This window comes from Anopheles moucheti, chromosome 2, assembly GCF_943734755.1.
Source record: "Anopheles moucheti chromosome 2, idAnoMoucSN_F20_07, whole genome shotgun sequence".
Taxonomy (NCBI): domain Eukaryota; kingdom Metazoa; phylum Arthropoda; class Insecta; order Diptera; family Culicidae; genus Anopheles; species Anopheles moucheti.
Genome location: NC_069140.1, coordinates 70194719 through 70217029, shown reverse-complemented (window position 1 = coordinate 70217029; position 22311 = coordinate 70194719). Strand labels below are relative to the sequence as shown.

Sequence of the window (22311 nt, the reverse complement as noted above, 5' to 3'; positions counted from 1 at the left end):
CTTGCAACTTAAACCGTGATTGGTGCTTATTCGAGTCGCTGTGTTTGCAATCGAATTGAACAAAGGTCTGCTGGGGAACTGATTCTGCTTGCCAGGATAAAAGCTTACTTGCTCGACCCGAACGGTTTGAGCGCTTTCTGTTATGGACCACCCTATAACGCATCGGTGGATCCGACACGGTAACTCACCGCTGACAAGTAACGGTCAGCGGTCGATGGTGTAAATGTAATCCACCGGTGCTAACGAGAGGTCACCGCACGGGCGCGCGCGGTCGACACTTCGGTTCGGGCACGCTATGAGCGATGAGCGTTGCGGGAGCGTGAATATTGTAACGTGTTGAGTTTTACGTGTAAAATATATAGTTTGTAATACGTGTTGTAACGGGTCACGTGTCCAGTTCATTCGGTGTTGTATGGTGTCCTCCCGTGGCAAAGAAAGAAACATAAAACTTTCACTTCTAGTTGAAATTTACACGAGAGTCTCCTGGGTGATCATACCTTCGCGTGATCATCCAACAAACGGCGGAACCGTGTTCCGATTTGTTCCCGTCAGTAACAGGTAGGATGCATGTTGTCTTGTTTGACGATCACCAGTTGGTTTTCTTTTAGGGATACTGATCGACCATTGCAATATTTGGCTCGCGCGTGACTCCTTTCATGCTTTCAGCCCAAATGTAGCAGCAAGCACCATACGCCACTTGTGATGCATCTGCGAAAATGTGTATCTGCAGATTTGTAGCCGAGTGTTGTGAAGCGTAGCGCGGAATGCGTAAATCACGAAGTGATTCTAGTGTAGAGTGAAACCTTAACCATTCATGCTGTAAGTGCGATGGAAGTTCGCTATCCCAGTCCCATGCCTTTCCATCCTTCTTAAGCGACCACAGTTGCTGCATGAATAGTTTAGCGACGATTATCGTAGCGACCCAGCAAGCTGAGAGGGTCGAAGATCTTGGCTATATATGACAAAACTATCCGCCTTATCAATACCGCTGTTGCAGATGGCAAAACACTCTAATGCGTTTGATAGGAATGTGACTCCGACAGGCAGACGTGATTATTGCCATTATGCGAGAAAAAAACGCTGTATTAAATGTTTGGTGAGAAGTGTTCCTTCCATTTGTGGATGCTCACTTGGTATCACAAGTAACAAAACTGGCCGATTCCGGGGGCATTTTGTCCCAACTTCAAATTTTGCCAGGGGCCTCTTGAGGTACCCTCTAGCATAGGAGACTGGGCCTATGTATACAACTACTACACACATTTTTTTTAGGACCCCAACACGGCGAGGCCCTAGGCGACCGCCTACTCCGCCTACCGTTTGATCCGCCGCTGGAATGACTCGTCTCCATGGACTTCCTTGTTGGATATCTACGGTTGTAATGGGATTTTCTCAGTTCTCGTGATAGGCACAGTATTAAAATCTCACAAAAAAAAACCAATGGAAGATAATTTTCGAATCGATTAATTAAGCAAAAACATATTACTACATTGAGGCACCATCTGGCTCGTTTCCGGAGCATCCGCATTCAGACTTCGGGCTTTTCGTTTCGGCTTCGAAGAAATTGCGATTGCATCTTAGTGGTTTTATTATCATGTAATCATTCAAACACTCAAACCAATTCACATATTTGAAGACATTTTCAGCAGCCCAGGTAAAGTATGCGGCATCATAGAAGCTACACAGAGAATTTACACACGTGTAAAATAGTGAGCGTAGGAAAACCGTTGACACTGGCGCACGTGCTTATTTTTCAGTTCTTCAAATATGATTCGAATATTATTTTTTGCACTTTTAGACCAGTTGCCAATGGCGGCATACCCTAACTATAATAACCTCGAATCCATGACAGCTGATTTTGGCGCAAAATAGTTTGTTTAGCATCTTTTTGCATCGTCTTGTGAAAGCGAACCAGCAGTTCAGTTTGGTTATTGCGAATAATTTGTTTTGCAGTTTTAGGTATCAAATTAAACATCTCATCATGGAATTAGAATTTAACAGTACGTCGTGGACACCAGAGCATTTCATTGCTCACGAAACAACGTGTCTCAAGCAACTATCGGCTGATACGGTGTGGTCCTCGATTCCTCTACTCAACTGTACCGAGCTCGCTCATCTGCCGGACGGTTGTTTGGTACGATTTCGTGGCATGTTGCAGGACATGCAGGACCCAGAGTGTTACCTGGAGCAGTATACAGTCCGTGCCAAATCGGATGGTTCGGTCGTGCGGCAACAGAATGGCAAATATCGTGATATTTTGCTGTTCAATGCTGCATCAGAAGTGGTGGATACAGGCTGTAACGGAGACAACAAATTCGGAGAGCGAAGATCACTGTTTGTAATCACCATTCCCGGTCAGAACCCGTGGGCTGAAGTGTGTGAAAAGGAACAGAAAGGGAACCTTCCACTCAAACTCTCCGAGGCGCAGGATGGGTGTGATGGTGACGCTATTCGGTCTTCCGTTAAACGAACCCTTGATGATGAGGATATGGAAGTTGATGGATTGACAATAGCAGCGGAACGTTCTTCAGCAGACACCACTTCTACGACGAGTGTAAAAGGACCGAAAAAGATGACCACCAATGATGCACCAGCAACTGCAGCAGCACCGAGCGGAGTTGTGTTATCTGCCGACTATCTGCTCAACTCACCAATTGCCGATCGACCGGGAAAGGCATGCCTGGTCAAGCTGTACAGTAACTATGACGATTGGACGCTTAATACTGTGATCGAGGTGGTTGGTTTCCTTTCCGTCGATCCAGCTCTAGACGGTAGCGGCGATAGTACCGGGATGGATGAGTTCGATGACGATGTATCCGAGCATCAGGCAACTCATCCGCCACCATCGCTAATACCGCGGTTACACGCAATTAGCGTACGGAAACTTTCACACACGAATCCACTTTTGCATGAGCAGAGTCAACAGGCAGAAGTAGGAGACGGCCGGGACGTTGCTAGCGAGACGACATACAAAGATCTACACAACCTTTTCACACAGTGCCTGTTCGGGGACGGGATCGCAGCCGATTATCTTCTGTGTCATCTCGTATCGTCGGTGTATATACGGGATGAGGTAGAATGTAGGGGACAGTTCTGTTTGAATATGAGTAATATTCCGGCGGAAGTTTTGCCCGATTATACGCGTTCGTTGTATGAACTTTTGGAGCTACTACTACCAGCCAGCCATTATCTGCCGATGACGCTCGAGAACATGAACACGGTGCAATTTGTGCCTAAGTAAGAAAGATCTGCCATTAGTTGCTGGATAAACTATGCTATCCCCATTATGCTCATTCTTTGCTTCTATTCCGTTGCAGAAAAGACTACACAACGAACAAACTAACGAGCGGTCTGTTACAACTAGCTCCCCATACCCATCTGGTGCTGGACGAAACGCGTCTGCAAACGGGCAAGCTCGAATCAGCCGGTGTCGAAGCTGTAAAGCACGTTGCACACCTTATCAAGAGCCAACAGTTGAAGTACAATTTTCAATTTTATCAGCTTGACTTTAATGCCGACGTACCGGTGTTGGTGCTAAGCGAAGGAAAAAGTATGCTGCCGGTAAGTTGAATCTACAGAAGAACCTCGGTAATGTTTCACCGGCTCACATTGGTTATCCCATCTTCAGAGCAATTGCTATCTGCCCATCGTTCCCGATCTGGATGCGATCAAACTGATTGAAGAAACGATAAAAGCCGGTCGGCACTACATCACGCCTAAGCTGAACGAGATGCGCCTATACCTAACCATAGCTCGTGTGCGTGAGTTCGATATGAAATCGCTCGATCCTACCGTCGTGCAGGATGATTTTGTGCGAATGCGCACCGAAAACAGTGCGATCACAATGGACGATCTGCATGCCCTGTTCGTGCTGGCACGATTGCTCGGATTGAGTCGAGGCCGCAAATCATTGCAGCGAGAAGACTGGGAACGGGCCAAAGTGTTGGAAAACGAACGTCGCAATCGGATCGAAATGTTTAGCAGAACAAAAACCGAACCTTAGCTTTCTAAGCCTAACTTATTTTTTGCTATGCGCTTAATTTGATGTTGTGTCATGATTTTTGGGTATTTTTTTTAAGCTTTGTGTACATGTTCCAGTCCACCAGGGACGGTCCTGTGGTGTATTGATAGCGGCGCCGGTCTTCACACAATCGGTCCAAAATTCCATCCGGACCAATTCTCCGTACGTAGGACTGAATCCGGCTACGGGTAAATAAAGTCAAAGAAATCCAGGAATGGCAGGCCCTTAGACCTCTTGAGGTTATTGTACCGAAAAAGAAGAAATACATGTCCTGCGCTGGAGAATTATTGTAATACAAGAAAAATCAGAGAAGATTTTTAATAAAAAAAGAAAAAAAAGTAAAAGAATCTAGAATATCACTAAGCAGACTCATTTCATTCATTTTCGGTAGGAATTGTAGCCGTTACCGTACAAAATTTTTGTTGCGTCGCATGATATGCTGCAATGCAGCAGGTTTGATCATTTTGATCTTGTGGCGGATCAATCGAGTAGCCATTACATCGCTATTGTAAAGTAGGAACAGCATTTACGATGGGGAGGGTATGGAATAAAACTAGTATTAGTTCGCTCTTCAAATAGTTATATTTTGTTCCCACAATCTTGCGAATCTGCGTTTGGCTAAAACGATAGCAGAGACTATGAAATACCAACCATTTGTTTATGTATGTCACTTCTAACGAAAATAAGAACAGGTAAAATGTAGTCATTATCCTGACTATTCTAACAAATTATTTAAAGGAAACCCATTACAGTAACTGGAGATTCAGATTGATAATACTGCTTTGCAGCTATGCCAGATCGCTTTGGTCATGCCAACTATGAAATGCGAGATCAAAGGACTCTGTACGACGAAAGCAGAGCAAAGTTTTATAACGCTTGACATTTCGTCCTTATATCATTACGTCAACCAACAAATAAATTTCCTTCCTTTACTTTTTTTATTTATCTTAGTAGATAGCGCGCATAAAAAATATAATACAAAGTGAAATAACAAAAAACAAACGAAAATTTTATGCTGAAACACACTAATCTTTTTTTCTAATCTTCCTTCTTGCTTTTTTGATAAAGCAAAACAAGGGCTCTATCACTTCCGTGATAGACGAGTTCGAATTCCATGTCTATAAATGTTTAGCTGCAAATCATGCGACAAAAACTTCATTTTTTAAATATGTTAATTTCTTGCAACGAAACAATCTACTTTGGTGTTCGCTGAGGTAAATTACTCACTAATATTTGTTTTGTTGGTTACATATTCCATTTACCTAGTGTACCATTTTTCATTCATTCTTTGTTCTCTTCAATGAAAAAATAGTGACCTTAAATACCATCACCTTTGTTTGCCATCCGAGAGGTTCCTTTGAAGATTGTTGTATTTATGCACTTTTTTGTATTTTTTGTGTATTTGTATTCACTCTTGCAAGGGTCCTAATATATACAATTAAAAAAGAACATGAAAGCCCAAACTAAACCGTAGCTCTAGCTCCTAGCAGTCGAGAAAGTTAGCGGCCATCAGTAGTTCCAATGCAATCTCCGGTGCGATTGGGAACTCCGGTATTTCCGTCGAACTGTTCGTGTATCGCACCTTGTAGGTGAAGTACATGCAAACTTTCTCCAGGACGTGCGAACTAAAAGCATAAAAGGAACAGTCATTAATTGGTATCATTAATAGTCTAGATTTAAGGTGTCTCATATTTGACGATCACTTTTCAAGGATAATAATCAAGTCAAAGATAGGTAGAAAAAAATCTCGATTGGTTACTCTTGGGAGTATAAAGTGGGATATCATCATCACAATCATCTTCTCATCCTTCAACGTTCAATTATTCAATCTTTTCATTGGCGCCACCATGCTCGAAGTTCAAAGGTTGCAACTAAAGTCGGTTTACCGATTCTAAACACTTTATCAGTAAAGACGTTTGGGGTCAAGGATGGGACGGTAAACAGGGCACTAGTGAAATGGTTATGGGGAAAGGGGAACTATTCCAAGCGATGAAAATGGGGCTTTTAGTTACATAATTTTGGTGCAAACTTACGGTATTTCTCTAAAGTTTACTTCATTCGCTTCATTCTCGGCGAATTGGCCCGGACCGGAGAGCATGGCCTTGATCGTTCCGGAGGTTAGTGCGTGTTCGCGCTTAACAATAAATTCGTGCCCATCGGACGAGATGAGCTTCACGTACATCGCATCCGGTCCCTCGCATCCACCATACATTTTTTCTGTTCCGGTACGTTCTTCCATGCTGTTGTCAATCTGTTTCGTTATGGCAGGAGTTGCAGGAAGCTAGGTAACGGGGAGAAATGCAATTAGATGAGCGATTAATTTGCTAATGTTTTCTTTTGGTATACAAAAGCTAATGTTTTCTTTGGTACATGAATGGTATGCGAGTCTTTAATGTTCAGGCATAAGTGAATAGAAAATTTGCTATAGACACTAAAGCGAAAAGGATATGGGTGCCGGATGATGACTATACAATTTCTTCGTGCACTGATGCTGCAGATTTGCATCATCGCGCATTTCAACAAACCTGTACAATGCAGCACAATGAAAATACGGGAACAGTACAACGAACGAATCAGCACAGCCTCACTTACAAGGGAATCTGTTAATTGGTAGGTAAAGTATACTTTTTTGCACACACAGCTAAATGCACGCACAGAAAAAGCGAACCGGAATCAACAGTAGGTCGTGCGTGAGGTGTAGCATGGGAGGGGTGGTGCCCTCCAAGTGTTGTTTTTATTTGACGTTAATTCAATGACAGTTTATGAAGTTGGAATGCACAGTGGTTGGACAGTAATTTATGATAATGAATTTGATTTTAAAATAGTTATTAATCACGTCGGCGGAACTCAAATTACCGTCGTCATCAGGGCCTAACTTCTACGAATGTAATATATGGAAAGTTGTACTGTACTGTATTACACAAAATGGGAAAATAATGATATAAAATCATGAAAAATTTGAAACGCAGCAAGGTTATTAAATATAACGATTTAGTCTATATTTACCTTATCAATAGTGAAACATCAACATGACAGTGGACAAGAACACAAAACAGAAGAGAAGAACAGTGAAAACAAATCAAAGTGCATGAATTCAATGTTTTCTCGCTTTCCTTTTAAACGAGCACAATAGATAATTGTGTCTGGTATTTCGCATCGAAATGGCGAACAGCGGCAATGCAGAACTAAATATAAGTAAATACTTTGCTAATGATCCGCCCAGCTGCTTCGATAGCTTGACTGCCGATGAAGGTATGTAAGAAACGCAAACGTTGTTGTGGGCGGTTTTGAAGTTTTTTGTTCTTCTGTTTTAGAAGTTCGCTCCCAAGGGGCCGTGGTCGAAGCGTATCTGTCTTACGATTACTTAGCAACCGGTACGATGGACAACCAAGCTCAAATCAACATTCCCGATAGTGTACGCGACATGTGGGAGCCACCCAAAGTGGTTCCAGGCATTCCACCAACTAATCTCACTATGCCGGGTGTGAGTGTTGCCACCGATTTGACTGATCCGGTTCAAGATGCCGTAGGGTTGCTGGTGGATGCTAACGAGGCTCAGCAACGTAAGCTGCTTTTGCCCGATAACGTTACCCAAGATGAACGGGGTCTGCGAGAGTTGATCGAAAATGCATGCTTCCGGTCGGCTGTAAATTTGACTGCGCGTTTGCTAACGATAAAACAGCAAGGTTTCGGTCATGCCGGACACCCAGTAAAGCATAGCCCGAATTCGTTGCAGCTATGGTTTACCCGAATAGCACTGCTCGTAAAACTGGGCCAATATGAAATTGCTCGTGTGGAAGCGGAGCCATTTGGTGCGTTGAACAATTCGGATGTATTTTACGAGTTTTATCATCCGGACATGCACGCCGATCGGAAGGGATCAATGGCACCGTTCTCTTTCCGTTTGCTGCTTGCTGAACTACCCGTTTATCTTGGTGCACCACGGGTAGCACTGAATCGCTTGACCGATCTGTTGGCGGTTGTAAATCAGATACGATCGTATTTTGAACGTACTATTGGGAGCGTATCACACGCTAAGGCAGCGCACGAATTCTGGACGACACGAGAGACGCGCATTCTACATTCCATCGTCAATTGTGCTCTTGCAGTAAAAGATTTCGGTCTGGTCGAACAGTTGATGGACCGACTGATCAGTGCGGCATCGAATCCACAAAAACGAATTTTGCTCTCCGCTTGGGGACGGATTCGACTACAGTGTGGTGATATGTTAGGCGCAGAAAAGAAATTTTCCGAAGCACGTCGTCTTAAAGAGAAGTATACAATAGTCCATATGTATAAATCAACATAACTCTAAAATGTTCTTTCATATTGCAGGAATAGCTCCGAAGCGCCTGACCTTATCGACCGAGGACTTCTGGCAGTCGCTCAAAACGATTTCCAGAGCGCATTTGAGCTGTTCCAGAAAGCATCTGAAGCGGCACCGACCAACACGATGCTGTATAACAACATGGGCGTATGTCTACTATATTCCGGAAAGCTTAAGGAGGCAATCAAACTCTACGAGAGTGCAATCCAGCGCAATACTAAGTCCAGCCTGAACGAATCGCTGCTCGTAAATTTGTCGACACTGTATGAGTTAGAATCCAATCATGCAAAAGAGAAGAAAATTAATCTTCTAAAGCTGGTTAATCGACACCGGGCCGATCTGACAGTGGGTCTGGACGTTTGCCTCAAACTACAGACGACTGTATAGAAGCCGGACTAGAAGTAGCAACTACTTCCGGCTGTGTGAAGTGAATAAAAAAGACAATTCTTTATGTTAGTAGGCAGCAAAGAAAAAATGGTTTAGATTTTTCCATAATATGTATATTTATGTCCAAAATGCTATAGGTGTTAGATATTGAACTATGCATCGTAATAAAGAAGTCAACAACACAAGCACTTAAGATCAAACATGATTGAAAAGAGTTGGTGGAAAATATAGGAATAGTTTTATAATCTACCTTCCACAAATTTGGTAAAATCACCACAAATTATTTAAATCAAGTACATCCAATATCCGAGAATGCTTACGACGTATGATTTTTGTATAGTTAAGAAATTTTATCAGAAATCTTCATTGCCTTTAAAAAAATGAGTAAAATATTTCAAACGGTACAAAGGGATGGTCAAAGGGGCAACCACTGTATATTGTAAATCGATCAATCTGGGGTGGCTGTTTTTTATTAGAAATTAATTTTGAAAACCAATCAGTTTTGTTTTGGTTGCACAAATCGTATGTTCAAATCTCGAGATCATTTTTTTAATTATTTTATTTACAAATAAAACAACGGAATAATTTCTTCGTGACCGATCGATCAACCACATTGTAATTGCATTTGATCGTTTCGAAAATTCAATTCGTTTCGAACACAAAAGTTTTAAAAAAATTAGGAAAGCCATTAGGAAAAAAATTCCACTCCAGGAAAAAAAATCTTTATGAAATACCGATAAATAATTCTTAGTACTATCGTTTTATTCGTTAATTTGCGAAAAAGAGCCCAACGAACGGTTACCCATGTTCGAAATTCCAAACATTCCCCTTCCCTTCTACTTTGACGTAACGTCATCGTGGAAAAAGAAGCGAAAGAAGTTTAGCTGGAATCAAACACGCCAAACAATAGCTTATTTCATCTCCAGCAATCCTTGGAATCACGATGGCGGCCGCGGACGTTGCAGTGATGAAGGTAAAATAGTGCGTGTAATCTAAAGTTTTGGTACCGTTTTATGTCGTTTTTATGTCTTGCGTTTGCAATACGTTGTGTAGAAGGTGTTTCTATTGCGAGGAAAAAGGCGCATCCCAAGGTGTCGGATAGGGCGCGTCTGCCTGGCGTTTGGTGCACTGATTCATCTGATTTATCATAATCATAACACACTGTGTCCGGAAGTGTATCGGTGCTCTGTACTCGTGTGAATATGTGTAACTACGTGTGTTTATGGAAAGCGTAAAGTAAGCACGTTCTGAGGACTGTGAATCATCAGAATCGAATCACAAAAAAAACATACCTAACAGGCCGGAAGGGAACGATAAACACTACGGTTAATGCCGAATGTGGGGCTGTGTGCGCGGACTGAAGTGTGTGAGCAATGAATTCATATGCAATTCTAGTGGAGTAAAATATTAGCAGTATTTTGCAGCAAAGTGTCCTGAATATTTTAGAAAGCTTTTTTAAATGTTAAGCATGGATAATTTTATCACTCGGCGAAAATTTACGAACTATCTAAACTTCCATTAAGAATATGGAACAGATTTGCAATGCTGCATGTTAAGCACACGATGTGTTGCCGAGTGTTTTTTATCTACATATATCTATATACAAACGTTAGTATGAAAACAAATATTTGCAAAGCGTTAAAGGCACTGAACCGGAAATGTATGTCGCATGACAAACACCCTCACATACACACATAGTAATGCACCGTGGAAACAGAGCAGAACGCATCGGAGCGCAGCCAAGAATGCAGTCGACGCAATATGAAACAGATGCTTTGTTTATGCGACGCCGGCATATGAGTGCTCGAGATCAAGATGGAAAAGACCTCTCTGCCTCATACACAAATCTGGTTTTTCTCCACAAATCTCCTCATACCGTCCCATAGCTGGATTGTAATTTGTAACGTTTTCTTATTTCCAGCTGAAACTTTACAAACAAAAATATTCGTGCTTCCCGTTGTTTGTTTTGCAGCTGCAGGAAGACGAAAAACGCTTGTGGGGAATCAAGAAAATGCGTTGAAAAATAGTGTAGCGATGCAGGAAAAACTCGGCATCAGACCGCATAATAGCTGTTACCGCATACACCAACCGCAGCGGATTGGCGTTGGATCGCGTATAAATTCGGCACACACTTTCTAATTCCGAGTGTGGTAGAGTGCACGTTACGAATGGCGGTCAGTAACGCGCCAAAGGGGTGGAAAGCACATTCGTGGAGGAGAAGCCAAAAAAGCAGTATATTGGTTGTGGTCTGGTGTGGCTGCTACCGCCGATACGCTATTAATCTTGCGTACGATCGCTGACAGGGTTGTTGAGGAAACGCATAAACAGAAAATAGTTTGTTGAATGAGAGGAAGGAAACGGGCAAAGGGTTTTCCGTTTCTCGTTTTCTTGCCAAGGAAACATTGTTTGTAAAAGCATGAAAACGAAAAGGAAATTGACGGCTGGGATTATCGAAAATTGTTCTCCTAAAAGTATCGTTATTGTTTAACTTTTGGGAGGAAATTGTTTGGAATGCGAATGGGGGGTTTTTCAATAACAATATTTCGGCCCTTAACATTGGAGCCCAAAGGCTGCTTGTTGAATGATCAGCTATTATATGGAGGGTACTTTCCACTTTCCAGAGTAAGAAACGTTGTTGAGTCGTGATAATACTGTCTGGCCGAATGGAATACAGTGTGAGAGCCTACCAAAAAAAAAAAATTAATCTTCAATGGTAGGGCTTATTTGACGGTTTAAGAGTATACACTAAGAGACCCAAAAAAGCATTTTTGGTATTTTTTTTAACTAAAATCCAAGAAACAAATGCAGAAATCGTTTTGTTAAACTTTAAAATTGACACTATATCATGGACATGAAATTTTAAAACTGCAACAGTTCTCTGTCGGAAACACTATTAAATATACAAAGAATTCACTTTTCCCTTTTACCGCAATCGGATATCTTTAGATCAATGTTGATCAATGAGCACAGTAGTACATTACACTACTCTATTTATGGCTTGACCATTGCTTTCTCCACCAATGTTCAAGCAAAGCAATGGCAAAGCATTGTACATAAGAAATGCAAAATTGTTACTTTTGTACGACATATATGTCTTAGAAAGAACGATGTCACGTGCCTAGAACGGAATATGTCTACGGACAGGAAAGGTCGGTCCACTTTCTTCGGTATTTACGGTAGTTCGGAGAAAGTTTAATTCAGAAACAAATTGGTGCTGTCACGTTAAAACGATGGTGTTTCTTTTTCAGTTTTTGTGGCCCATTGCGTTCTATTTACGCTGGGTACTATGGAATATGCAACCCATCCCGTAATCGTGACCTATAAGTTATTGTGCATATTAATGAGCCCTTGAAATTCGTTTCGGGTCGTAAGTTTGCTGCAAGCAATCATCTCGATTGTTCAATAAATATATTAATCTACTGCTGTAAATACTTTGATCATCGCTTTTGGTAAATCTTTCTGAATTGCTCCACATTTTAATCGGTTGAACTGCTTTGGTGTAGCTAACTGGCCGGCAAAATGCATGCATGTGTGTGTTTGTACGTACACACAATAGTCGGGTTATATATTTGTACCGTTTCCTTATTGTTTATCAATCCACCAACAACTTGTCTTGTCTCGTGGTGAAATATTGATGGCCCACCTACCGTAAAAAGTAAAGCACGGGGCCATACATTCACACTCGGTGACTTCCAACCAAGCAACCAACAAGGAAAAAAATCTTTGCTTTATGTCTGCCACGGAAATTAACAAATCTCGTCGCTATACATTTCGTTTCGTTTGAATGAGCGATCCGGTCACAGAGTGACCCGATTGTCTAGCACCGCACAAGACGTTACCGATATGATGGTTTTGTAACCAGCACACATTGATGCGATACATTAATTTTAATTTATTGTTTGTCGCTGCTCCATAAACACACGCTGTAGTGAGTTGAAAGAAAATTATGGCTCCCAACCAAGCAAAAACAGGTGGCAAGATCTTTGAAATATTGATATATGATGCCCTTTATTCCTCATATTCCAGGCATTTATTGCTACGGTCCAAATTTGCCAGACCGTATCATGTCTCATACTTTATAACTTTGCGGAGGAAATTGAAACTGAAACCTGACTGCTGGTGAAGAGATGATCCACGCATGGTTAATGTGGTCTCCGTAACATTGTTATTATTTATTCCAATATAATGGATTTATTTTGCGAATCGGTAGCGATAGCGATGAAATTGTCGCTATCTTGATTTTGTGATATATTGCATTATAATTTTTAAACTCCTTAAACAAAACACATTATTCTGGATTGTAAAAAATAGAGTACATGCGATTAAGTAAGACATTAAAAGTGAATGATTTACAAATGGAGATAAAAATAATTATAAGAGATAGTTGAATAGCATGAATGTTTCTTTAATTGTATGCTTATTACCCCTGTTAAAAAAGGGCATCCACGTTCTTTTGCCCAATATTAAGCCTATTGGCCGGTACCTTAGCCAAGGCCGATGAAAAGATCAATGCAGGCATTTGTTTCAACATTTGTTGTCTTTGGCTACGCCTCCGTTTTAGTCGCATGGATTTTAACCAAATGAATGACTTTGAATCTGTATGATAAGGATTGATGAATTGATTGGATTGATTACATACAGCAAAGTTGCTGAAGTTATCTTTTTCATCAATATCTGATATAAACGAATCAAATTCGAAATACATTTAAATTTCATAAATAAACCTTTAATCTAAGGAACTTAATAAAACTTTAAAGATTACTGAAACATTTGAAATTTTTAAATCTTGAAGCATTCTTCTTGAGAGTCGCTTCATGATTGGAATGCCTCCTAGGGTAAGGTTGATATTAATTACTTCAATCATTTCTCGAAACTGTTGGAGAAACTCGTCCGTTAGAGATTTGCTAAAAAAGGTTTGTTGGTCGTAGATAAAACCCATTGGGTAGCTATTTTTGGGAATTTATAAGTTGAACTCAGTATATCCCGTGTTCTCTTGGAATTAAGAGTGGGATGAGATCATAACAAACCTCCGTTGCGTGATACTTTGTACACAAATAATCTTAAAGGAAATATTTTTTATGTTTCTCGTTTAGTTATCTACAGAAGCAACAGAACCTTAATTGATAGCCTGATATGGAAATTGTTGTTATTAACTGCTCGGTGGTTCATCCGTTGTTGCTATTCAGTGTTTTATAAGTTTTGTTAACCATTGAGACCCGGGCGTCGCGCTTCGGTGCAAATATGTTTTTTTTTCTTAGAGCCTTCAACCGCTCCTTCCGAAATATTTCATGTAGCTTATATTGTAATCCACTTTGAGCAGATGTTGTGCATACCAAAAGCCATCTTGCTCAAGTGTTTCTTCAACGTTTAAGAAAATAAATACGATATTCAATGATAAGAAAATTATCATCGAAGCTGTTCTTGTTTTTTGCAGAATGATCTAACACGCTCGTTGAAACAATCGGGACATGTCGGATTCGACAGCCTTCCCGATCAGTTGGTCAGCAAGAGCGTCCAAAACGGATTCGTATTCAACATTATGTGCATCGGAGAGACGGGTCTCGGTAAGTCGACATTGATGGACTCGCTGTTCAACACGAACTTTGAATCGCAGCCAAGTCCTCACACGCTCCCGAGTGTTAAGCTGAAGGCACACACGTACGAGCTGCAAGAGAGCATGGTTCGGCTGAAGGTAAGAACTGACGGGACGTATTTACGTTACCGTGCGTTTTGGGTAATATTGTCTTTCAATATCGTTTGCAGCTGACGATCTGCGATACGGTTGGTTACGGCGACCAGATCAATAAGGACGACTCGTTTAAGGCAGTAGTCGACTATATTGATCAGCAGTTCGAAGCATTCCTGCAGGAGGAGCTCAAGATTAAGCGCTCGCTGTCGACGTACCACGACAGCCGTACGCACATTTGTCTCTATTTCATCTGTCCCACCGGACATGGGCTGAAGTCGCTCGATTTGGTCTGCATGAAGATGCTCGATTCGAAGGTCAACATCATTCCGATCATCGCCAAGGCAGACACGATCTCGAAAACGGAACTGGCCAAATTTAAGGCAAAGATCAATGATGAGCTGCGTGTGAACGGTGTCCAGATCTATCAGTTCCCGACCGACGACGAATCGGTGGCGGAAGTGAACACCACGATGAACTCGCACATTCCATTTGCGGTTGTGGGAAGTACGGATTTTGTGCGAGTCGGTAACAAGACGGTACGGGCACGCCAGTACCCGTGGGGCACCGTGCAGGTGGAGAACGAAGCGCACTGCGACTTCGTGAAGCTGCGTGAGATGTTGATCCGCACGAACATGGAAGATATGCGTGAGAAGACGCACACGCGCCATTACGAACTGTATCGTCAGAAGCGTCTGGAGGAGATGGGCTTCACTGATGTGGACAGCGACAATAAGCCGGTATCGTTTCAGCAGACGTTCGAGGCAAAGCGCAGCAATCATCTGGCCGAACTACAGGCTAAGGAGGATGAGGTGCGCCAGATGTTTGTAGTGCGCGTAAAGGAGAAAGAAGCTGAGTTGAAGGAGAGCGAAAAGGAGGTAAGAGAGCTTTCTTTTAGGGAATTATGCGAAACAGGATAATAAATCAATATTCTTAAACGTTATAGCTCCATGCCAAATTCGACAAGCTAAAGAAGGACCATGCCGAAGAAAAGCGCAAGCTGGAGGAATCGCGCAAAAAGCTGGAAGAAGAGTTCGTCGAATTTAATCGGCGCAAATCACAGATGACGGCACACCATACGCTAACGCTGGGCAAGAGCAAAAAGAAATGAACTTCCTAATGAAGGCATGGATGCGCGATCCACATAAATTCGTTGCAAATTTGCGATACGTGTTTTATGCTCTCTTTCTGTCTTTCTCCTTCTATTGTCGAATCTAATTTTGCTTCCAATACAAAATTGCAGAATTTATGTGGTTTTTGGTTGTGGCGCATCTTTTTTTCAATTTGTTTTCCTTTTGCGATTATGAGAAGTATTTCACATAAAGTATAAACTGATATCATGATACTGAATTGTTTTCAAAGCGAAACAACAGCCAGCAGCAACCTATTTGTGCATGCTTTTGTGCTGTTTAACAAATTTATCGTGCGGAACAAACAAAACAAAGTCGTAATGTGCAAATGATTATTGTAACAACGATAGCAGTTGTGAAAGCTTGGTAATGTAATATCTTTACAAGAAAACGTTTTAAAAACATGTGTAGGAAAAGGAAGCAGAGCCAAAATTATTTTAAAAAACGAAAAAGAACATGTATGTACACTTTTTGACAATGCTTCTCTTTCTGTAGGTGCACGGGAAATAGATAGAGTATTACCTACCCAACCAAAAAAAGAAAAACAAACAAAGATTAAGCTCGACCAAGTTTAACTGTAGTAGAATTCCGCTACGAAACCGCATGGTCAGTCTCACTTATGGATACATATGGATCCATAATGTCTCAATATGGATACATTCGAATGGGATATAAATTAGCAATGCTTTTTACCCTTCCGTTCGTATGTTCGTTAAACTGAGTCAATTTGTGCGTCACGAATATAAATTACGAAAAATGGAAAAAAAAGTATTCAATTCAAAGTTTTTATCGAGACATTTCTTTCCATCTTAATTGCAGCTAATATCTTTGCAGCGTATGAAATTTAAATTTTATATATATGTTTTTATTTTAAGTTTAATCGCACGAAATGCAAAACACGCAACCAGAACTTAGAATGGAACAAATTTAACAGACAGAACAGAACATTCATAACATAAAATGGGCAGTTGGTAGCAAAAGAGGAAAGTGGCAAGACAAGACAAGTTTTTATTTACCTATTTGGTTTGCTTAGTAGCGAAATGCCGGCAATGTTTGAACGGACTGTCTTTGCTGTGTGCTGCGCATGAAATATCTATATTTAATGTAATTCTATACCGCCTAAAATACAGTCTGTAATGATGATTTAAGTAAGATGAATCAAAAACAATGGAAAGTCTTATGGTTGAAAGGAAAGAAATCTTACTGTTTATCATGCTTATTGCTCGCCAAACGGTAAAGTTGCAACAATGTACTACAATGTTACTAAAACCATGCGCATTCTGTACGTGAGAAAACAGCGTACGTTTAAAAATAGTATTACACATTTTTAAGGGTGGACTTGAGAGTTCCCTTTGTTACTTACCGCGAACAAATGTAACCATTAGAATTATACACATTTTTGCAATTGATTGTTTGATGGCTGCGAGTAGGTTCATTTTGTATTTAAACTCACATTGAAGGAGGTTTTATGCAATATGACTTAATGTATATCATGAAGACATTTTTTCTGCGTTGCCAGATCCAGGAACCAGTAAACCTACCTACTGTTGGATCAAATAGACCTTTTGTTAAATCAATCAATCGAAGAATGTTCCCCATTGTAAGATTGTGTGCAGTTTCTTTTGCAATTCGATTGCATTAAGATTGATTCAAGTGTAAAGTTAGTGCAATGTATAGATTCGTTATAGGAGAAACTTTAGTGAAGGTACGTAAATGTGTGGATATAGTATGAACTATTTTCAAAGCCTCAAATTCTACAACACTGTTTGCTTGAAGGAATTTCGTTTACTTTACTAGTAATACTTACTTAGTGGCTGGCACAATTGCTTTGTCGTCCTGAGGTATGTCTGAAAGTGAATTCAACGTGGCGTTTCTCGATCGTTAATTCGTAACATCATCAACATCACATCTCGGATGTTGTACATAGGACCTGCAATTTACGGCCTACATTGCAGCTCAGGAGCTTCCGGGCCTTTTTATTCTTCTTTTTATAGACAATATTCTACACCGCTCAATGGTGGCTTTTTTGTTGGCTTGTGGAAAATGATACTTGCCGTATTTAGAAAGTGCACTCCTTAGCACAGTCCCTTACTGGCCATTTTCATCCAAACTCTGGCATGAGTTGGAAATCTATCTAAAAAAATCCAATTCTCGTAAAAATATCCAATTCTCATGTTAAGAAAAAAAGGAAAAATCTGAAGATTTGTATGTCGAGATTTGAGTCGTGTTGCGCCGTAATTTTGTTTCCGAAAAAAGAGTGCCAAGTCTTGCTATATCTCATCAGTAAGAGAAAATCAGTCTTGGTCGGCATCGGTTAGATCAATTTGCATGGAGATTCATCAAGGATACTTTTTAAGGCCTGCAGTGAACCTCACAAACGGTAGCTTTGACTTCGAAAGACTTGACTAATGTAGTATTAAATCGTTGTGTTGATATTCTGGTGAAAATATGTGGTTGATGGATACCAAAGCGTCATTACCGAGTTTGCTGGATGGATATTTACTATTAGTTAAATTCAAACAAAATTGGTTGTTAATATTTTCTCTCCCCTAAAATCTCTTATATCCCTCCATAAAAAGTTTAAAATGCGTTTTATTAAACCGAAATTATTATTGCATCATAACATTGGAATGACTTTCAACGGTTTCACATTCTTCATTAAGAATAGTGTGAACATTCACTCGTTCACTAGCCAGATATCCGACGTACAATCACCTCCAGGATATCTACAAAATAGAAACAAAGAGTTAAAACGTAACCCGAAACGCAATCGAATATATCCTATCTTACCGCATCTCATGAGGCAATCCCGGTCCGTATGGTTCATTCGCAAAGTCCACCAAGAAGTTCTCGTTCAGCTTCATACCGCCATTTTCGACGTCTATGTCCAGTTGCACAATTGTACCACCGGCTGCAACCATTTCCGGATAGAACTGCTTGTCCCACGGCGAGAACAAGCTGGACGACACGTACAGCCGACGTCCATCGAGTGAAAGCTGCAACATTTGAGGACCTCCGTACAGGCGACGATTCTTCACGTACACCGGTTTCGGTGGTTCGCTCAGTTCCGGATCGTTCTGGACACGTCTTGGCGAATCACTCTGAATCGCTCCACCCAGAAACACTTGTCCGGTAAGCCGCGGATGGGCTCGATCGCTGATATCGTACTGTCGGACATCTCCGTGCCGCCAGTTGCTGAAGTACAGGTACCGGTCGTCCAACGAGATGAGGATGTCCGTCATCATGCCGCCCATCATTTCGATCTCGCCATTTTCTCCCAAAACTTTCTTCACCGGCACATCAATTACCTTTTCGGCAGTATACTCTGAGGAACCGGGCTTCTGATAGAAACGGTACACATTCGCATAGAAAGCACATCCGACATATCCTTGGTTTTCTTTTGGATTGTGCAGGAAGCGAATTTCGAGCGGTGTCAATCCATCGTCCCCGAGATCGATGGTTTGGAAGAGTTCCCGTTCCTGCCAGCGGTAAAAGTTCAATCGACAACCATACTGCGTACGATCGTCACAATCGGTCGGATGGTAACCGCGACGGAACAGATTCGGTGCACCCCATTCCGAGGCAACCATTACGTTAAAGTGCGGCTGGTACCAGTAGTCATATCCGCACAGAGCTTTCCGATCTCCACGCGACCATGTACCAACCAGTTGAAAATTCTTATCAAATTCCACAAAATCACCCTTCGCGTTCCCTTCGGCATCACCCATGATCGAGATCATGATGTTCCCGTTCGGCAAACAGTGGGTGGTATGTGGAGCGGTACAGTTGGCCCGCTTCAGCACATCACCCTCGATCACCTTGTCCAGCTTGGGAGCTCGCGGATCGCTTCCAGTATTGACAATGAAGATACGGTCCGAGTTCAGACATGGTAACACTAGACGATCCCGACTGGGTACTTCCTTATCCCCCGGAACAAAGTGACAGCTGGAGCAGGTGTTCCAGCCGCTGTGATGCAATTCATTTTTCTTGCTATTGGTGTACATGCGATGTATAACCTGCACGAGATGAGGGGAGAAGATTACACCATGTAAGGTCATTGTCCCGTATAGGCGTACTCACTTGACAGTACGTTGAGCTTGCCGGGTCAACATCCACCGTGGCGAGATAGTCCCCATGTTCTTCGTCCAGATTCGGTTGCACACAAACAACATAAAGCAATTTCTCGACCGGACCATTGCGAACCGCATCCAGGGGCGTTGCATAACCTGGACCACATTTGCACTCTGCCGAAGAGAACATAATATCATTTCGAGTCCAAATCGACTGCAACATCAGACCGCTTTCACTTACTTTTATCTCCCATTATGTTCGAACCCCCGTACAAAACAAAAGTACCTGATAAAAGGTGGGTGATAAAGCGATTGAAGCACGAACAAGCGGAACTAACACGCACCGAGTTTGACACAGGAATAAATGAAGTTGTTGAGGATCAGCTGGTATTAAATGACGAAAATTGCTTGTCATCAGCACCAACCAACACGCTTCAGAGGAGGGTGGAGCATCTCAGAAATAAACTTGTAAACAACGCGTCGGCTAGACCGATTAAGTATGTGTTGGTGCGATCGTTCGGGGTCCGCGCATAGCATTGCCGATTAGGCACAGTGATGGGAATGTAAGTAATGTTGATAGAAAACAAACATGGTTATAACAAAAAAAACGATATTGTAATGGATCAAAGAAAAGGATATGGCATTTTTTTAATATTGTTATGTTAGATTGCAATAAAGGATTTAGTAAAGTAAAAACATGCTTATGCTTCAATCACTATCAGCGATAACGGCTGGCTCTTTATCTGTTCGAAACATTTGTTTGTTTGATAGCAATACGGTTTTTCCGTGTCTCATGAAAAAAAAAATATGTTGATTATCGCGGTTCAAAACAAAAGTTTGGTGGTGTATCAAGTGAATCTTTTGAGAAGGGCCTGTCATATGAATCTTTGATGAGGAATCGTTCAAATCAGGAATTGACTCCCAAAAGATTCATGTACTCATGAGGGGAATGAAGCCCCTTGAAGTCGAAATGCGAAAGCGCAATGCGATAGGTTGGTGAGGGGGGGGGTGTGAGGAGGGGGGGGGGGGGGGGTGGAATTAGAGCAGGCGGGTATGACCATCTTTAAATATTCACGAATCCGTTCCGAATTTAAATTCTAATTCATTCAGTTTAAAGTTTCATTCAGATTCATGAAAGTTTAACTGCATATTGAACAATCGCGGTGTCATATCACAGACATTGGTACAACGTTCAAAGAAATCTAGGGTCGACTTGGAATTGCTCCAGAGTTTATGCAGAAGTTTTTAAATATTTATTTATATTAAATATTGTACAAATTTTTGCAGAAAACTTCAGGATGTAAGCTCATAATTTTCACTAAACAATTTCTGTGTTTTGCTATAGATTGTTTACGGGTTTTATTGAAACAATGTATGCAATTTTGTGCGTAAGATTTCTTCCAGTTATCCTCGTGTTTTGCAGGACTTCTCCTGGGGTTTTCTCGAAGGATCTCGAAGGGTATGACATTTTTCTCTATTTTACTTAGTTTTCTCGTCGAAGTTCAATAATAGACCTGTACAGCTCTTGAGGTTGTAATGCCACAAAAGAAGACATATAATATAATCGTTCTTTGCAGTCATTTGGTACGCGACTAGTTCATGACTTCTTTTTAATTTGTTTTTTTAGTTCTTTAACGTACGTCTACCATTACATACACTACACCCGTTTGGTATCTAGTATACATTTATGTTAATGACTAAAAAAATCAATATATTATTTTTTGAGGTCTTGATAACACAGTACCAACAATTTCGTACTGATACAAACGAGATAGGTTTTTATTTGACAATTATCTGCATTGGCAATATTTCGAGTATGAGAATTCGGAGCTAATACTACATTACGAGTTACTTTTTTATTTTCTGTATTTGTTGAGCATTATATAATTATTTCATTCTTTAAAAAGGACTAATTAACAACACTCGTGTTTCCAGTAGTTCAGATAATTAAACCTAATTGCGAAAGTTCTCGCTTAGACTCGAACTTCATTTTAATCTGTTCCCACAACAGTATTTGTAATTGACTACGTCTCGAAATCGCGATATTATATCACGAGTCTTGTGCTGTATCTTCTAAGTGAAATGTGAAGTTAAAGGTTTATGGCGCAATCGGAAGATTACATTTAACTGCCGTATGTCGCCAACGTTATGATTAATAACGAAAATTGCATTTTTAATGCGAATAATAATTGCCGTTTGAAGCTGATCTATCTTCAAACAAGCGGATGATCGGGGTAGACTACATCGGTCGGGACACGCATGTTCGTAAATCATCTTCAGCTTTAAACCATTTAGGTGATGTGTTTTTTTCATTTGGTTTTTTACTATTCCATTTGGTTCTAACGTTTCCGGGCGCCATACCTACACCACCCTGTGGTGGACCTAGTGGCGGCCGCCGCTCAACATGGGACACTATTTTTAAACTTGCAGATCGAACAACATGCGTCTAGGATAGGTGTTCCGCAGGAGGTACCAACCGATCGTTTGGATTAGCAGCAAGACGCGTCAAAAGAAAAGAAAAAAAAGACAACTAAAGGGCAACCAACCATCGTCGGTATGTGGCGCGTGGCGTAGCATCGGACGCATCTGTAACTTTAGTCGTACGTCTTGTCGTAAACCTCGTGCTACACCAGAACGTCACACAACGGCAAACGTGCAGCACTTTGATGAGGTTCACTTTCGCTTTGGTGAAC

General features: G+C 41.2%; 5 protein-coding genes across 5 annotated transcripts; 3 read left to right on the top strand and 2 right to left on the bottom strand.

Moving 5' to 3' along the window:
• Positions 1-1916: 1916 nt before the first annotated feature.
• Positions 1917-4312, top strand: LOC128297329 (mini-chromosome maintenance complex-binding protein). The gene is made up of 3 exons (XM_053032954.1): positions 1917-3234; positions 3315-3558; positions 3626-4312. Exons 1-3 carry the CDS (start codon positions 1979-1981, stop codon positions 3998-4000), a joined length of 1875 nt encoding a protein of 624 aa, XP_052888914.1. The 5' UTR covers positions 1917-1978; the 3' UTR covers positions 4001-4312.
• A 638-nt stretch (positions 4313-4950) lies between these two features.
• On the bottom strand, positions 4951-6738 carry LOC128310005 (elongin-C). The gene is made up of 3 exons (XM_053046531.1): positions 6544-6738; positions 6052-6299; positions 4951-5643 (listed from the first exon to the last, which is right to left on the bottom strand). Exons 2-3 carry the CDS (start codon positions 6255-6257, stop codon positions 5502-5504), a joined length of 348 nt encoding a protein of 115 aa, XP_052902491.1. The 5' UTR covers positions 6258-6299; positions 6544-6738; the 3' UTR covers positions 4951-5501.
• Positions 6739-7146: 408 nt separating this feature from the next.
• On the top strand, positions 7147-8904 carry LOC128297335 (trafficking protein particle complex subunit 12). Its single transcript, XM_053032961.1, has 3 exons — positions 7147-7270; positions 7333-8293; positions 8354-8904. The coding sequence occupies exons 1-3, from the start codon at positions 7180-7182 to the stop codon at positions 8730-8732; spliced, it is 1431 nt and encodes a 476-aa protein (XP_052888921.1). The 5' UTR covers positions 7147-7179; the 3' UTR covers positions 8733-8904.
• A 706-nt stretch (positions 8905-9610) lies between these two features.
• On the top strand, positions 9611-16251 carry LOC128310123 (septin-2). Its single transcript, XM_053046674.1, has 4 exons — positions 9611-9705; positions 14167-14424; positions 14496-15296; positions 15365-16251. Exons 1-4 carry the CDS (start codon positions 9676-9678, stop codon positions 15527-15529), a joined length of 1254 nt encoding a protein of 417 aa, XP_052902634.1. The 5' UTR covers positions 9611-9675; the 3' UTR covers positions 15530-16251.
• A 1882-nt stretch (positions 16252-18133) lies between these two features.
• LOC128297224 (methanethiol oxidase) lies at positions 18134-20025 on the bottom strand. Its single transcript, XM_053032830.1, has 4 exons — positions 19860-20025; positions 19629-19792; positions 18339-19564; positions 18134-18274 (listed from the first exon to the last, which is right to left on the bottom strand). The coding sequence occupies exons 1-4, from the start codon at positions 19870-19872 to the stop codon at positions 18226-18228; spliced, it is 1452 nt and encodes a 483-aa protein (XP_052888790.1). The 5' UTR covers positions 19873-20025; the 3' UTR covers positions 18134-18225.
• Positions 20026-22311: the final 2286 nt, after the last annotated feature.

Excerpts from the sequence above, each read along its gene's own strand:
- LOC128297329 (XM_053032954.1), top strand. The coding sequence starts at position 1,979 with ATGGAATTAGAATTTAACAGTACGTCGTGGACACCAGAGCATTTCATT. Across the intron at positions 3,235-3,314 it reads ACGGTGCAATTTGTGCCTAA|AAAAGACTACACAACGAACA; the intron begins GTAAGAAAGATC and ends ATTCCGTTGCAG. Across the intron at positions 3,559-3,625 it reads AAGGAAAAAGTATGCTGCCG|AGCAATTGCTATCTGCCCAT; the intron begins GTAAGTTGAATC and ends TCCCATCTTCAG.
- LOC128310005 (XM_053046531.1), bottom strand. The coding sequence starts at position 6,257 with ATGGAAGAACGTACCGGAACAGAAAAAATGTATGGTGGATGCGAGGGA. Across the intron at positions 5,644-6,051 it reads GTAAACTTTAGAGAAATACC|TTCGCACGTCCTGGAGAAAG; the intron begins GTAAGTTTGCAC and ends TTATGCTTTTAG.
- LOC128297335 (XM_053032961.1), top strand. The coding sequence starts at position 7,180 with ATGGCGAACAGCGGCAATGCAGAACTAAATATAAGTAAATACTTTGCT. Across the intron at positions 7,271-7,332 it reads TAGCTTGACTGCCGATGAAG|AAGTTCGCTCCCAAGGGGCC; the intron begins GTATGTAAGAAA and ends CTTCTGTTTTAG. Across the intron at positions 8,294-8,353 it reads GCACGTCGTCTTAAAGAGAA|GAATAGCTCCGAAGCGCCTG; the intron begins GTATACAATAGT and ends TTCATATTGCAG.
- LOC128310123 (XM_053046674.1), top strand. The coding sequence starts at position 9,676 with ATGGCGGCCGCGGACGTTGCAGTGATGAAG. Across the intron at positions 9,706-14,166 it reads CGGACGTTGCAGTGATGAAG|AATGATCTAACACGCTCGTT; the intron begins GTAAAATAGTGC and ends TGTTTTTTGCAG. Across the intron at positions 14,425-14,495 it reads AGAGCATGGTTCGGCTGAAG|CTGACGATCTGCGATACGGT; the intron begins GTAAGAACTGAC and ends TATCGTTTGCAG.
- LOC128297224 (XM_053032830.1), bottom strand. Across the intron at positions 19,565-19,628 it reads CAAGCTCAACGTACTGTCAA|GTTATACATCGCATGTACAC; the intron begins GTGAGTACGCCT and ends CATCTCGTGCAG. Across the intron at positions 18,275-18,338 it reads GGATTGCCTCATGAGATGCG|ATATCCTGGAGGTGATTGTA; the intron begins GTAAGATAGGAT and ends TCTATTTTGTAG.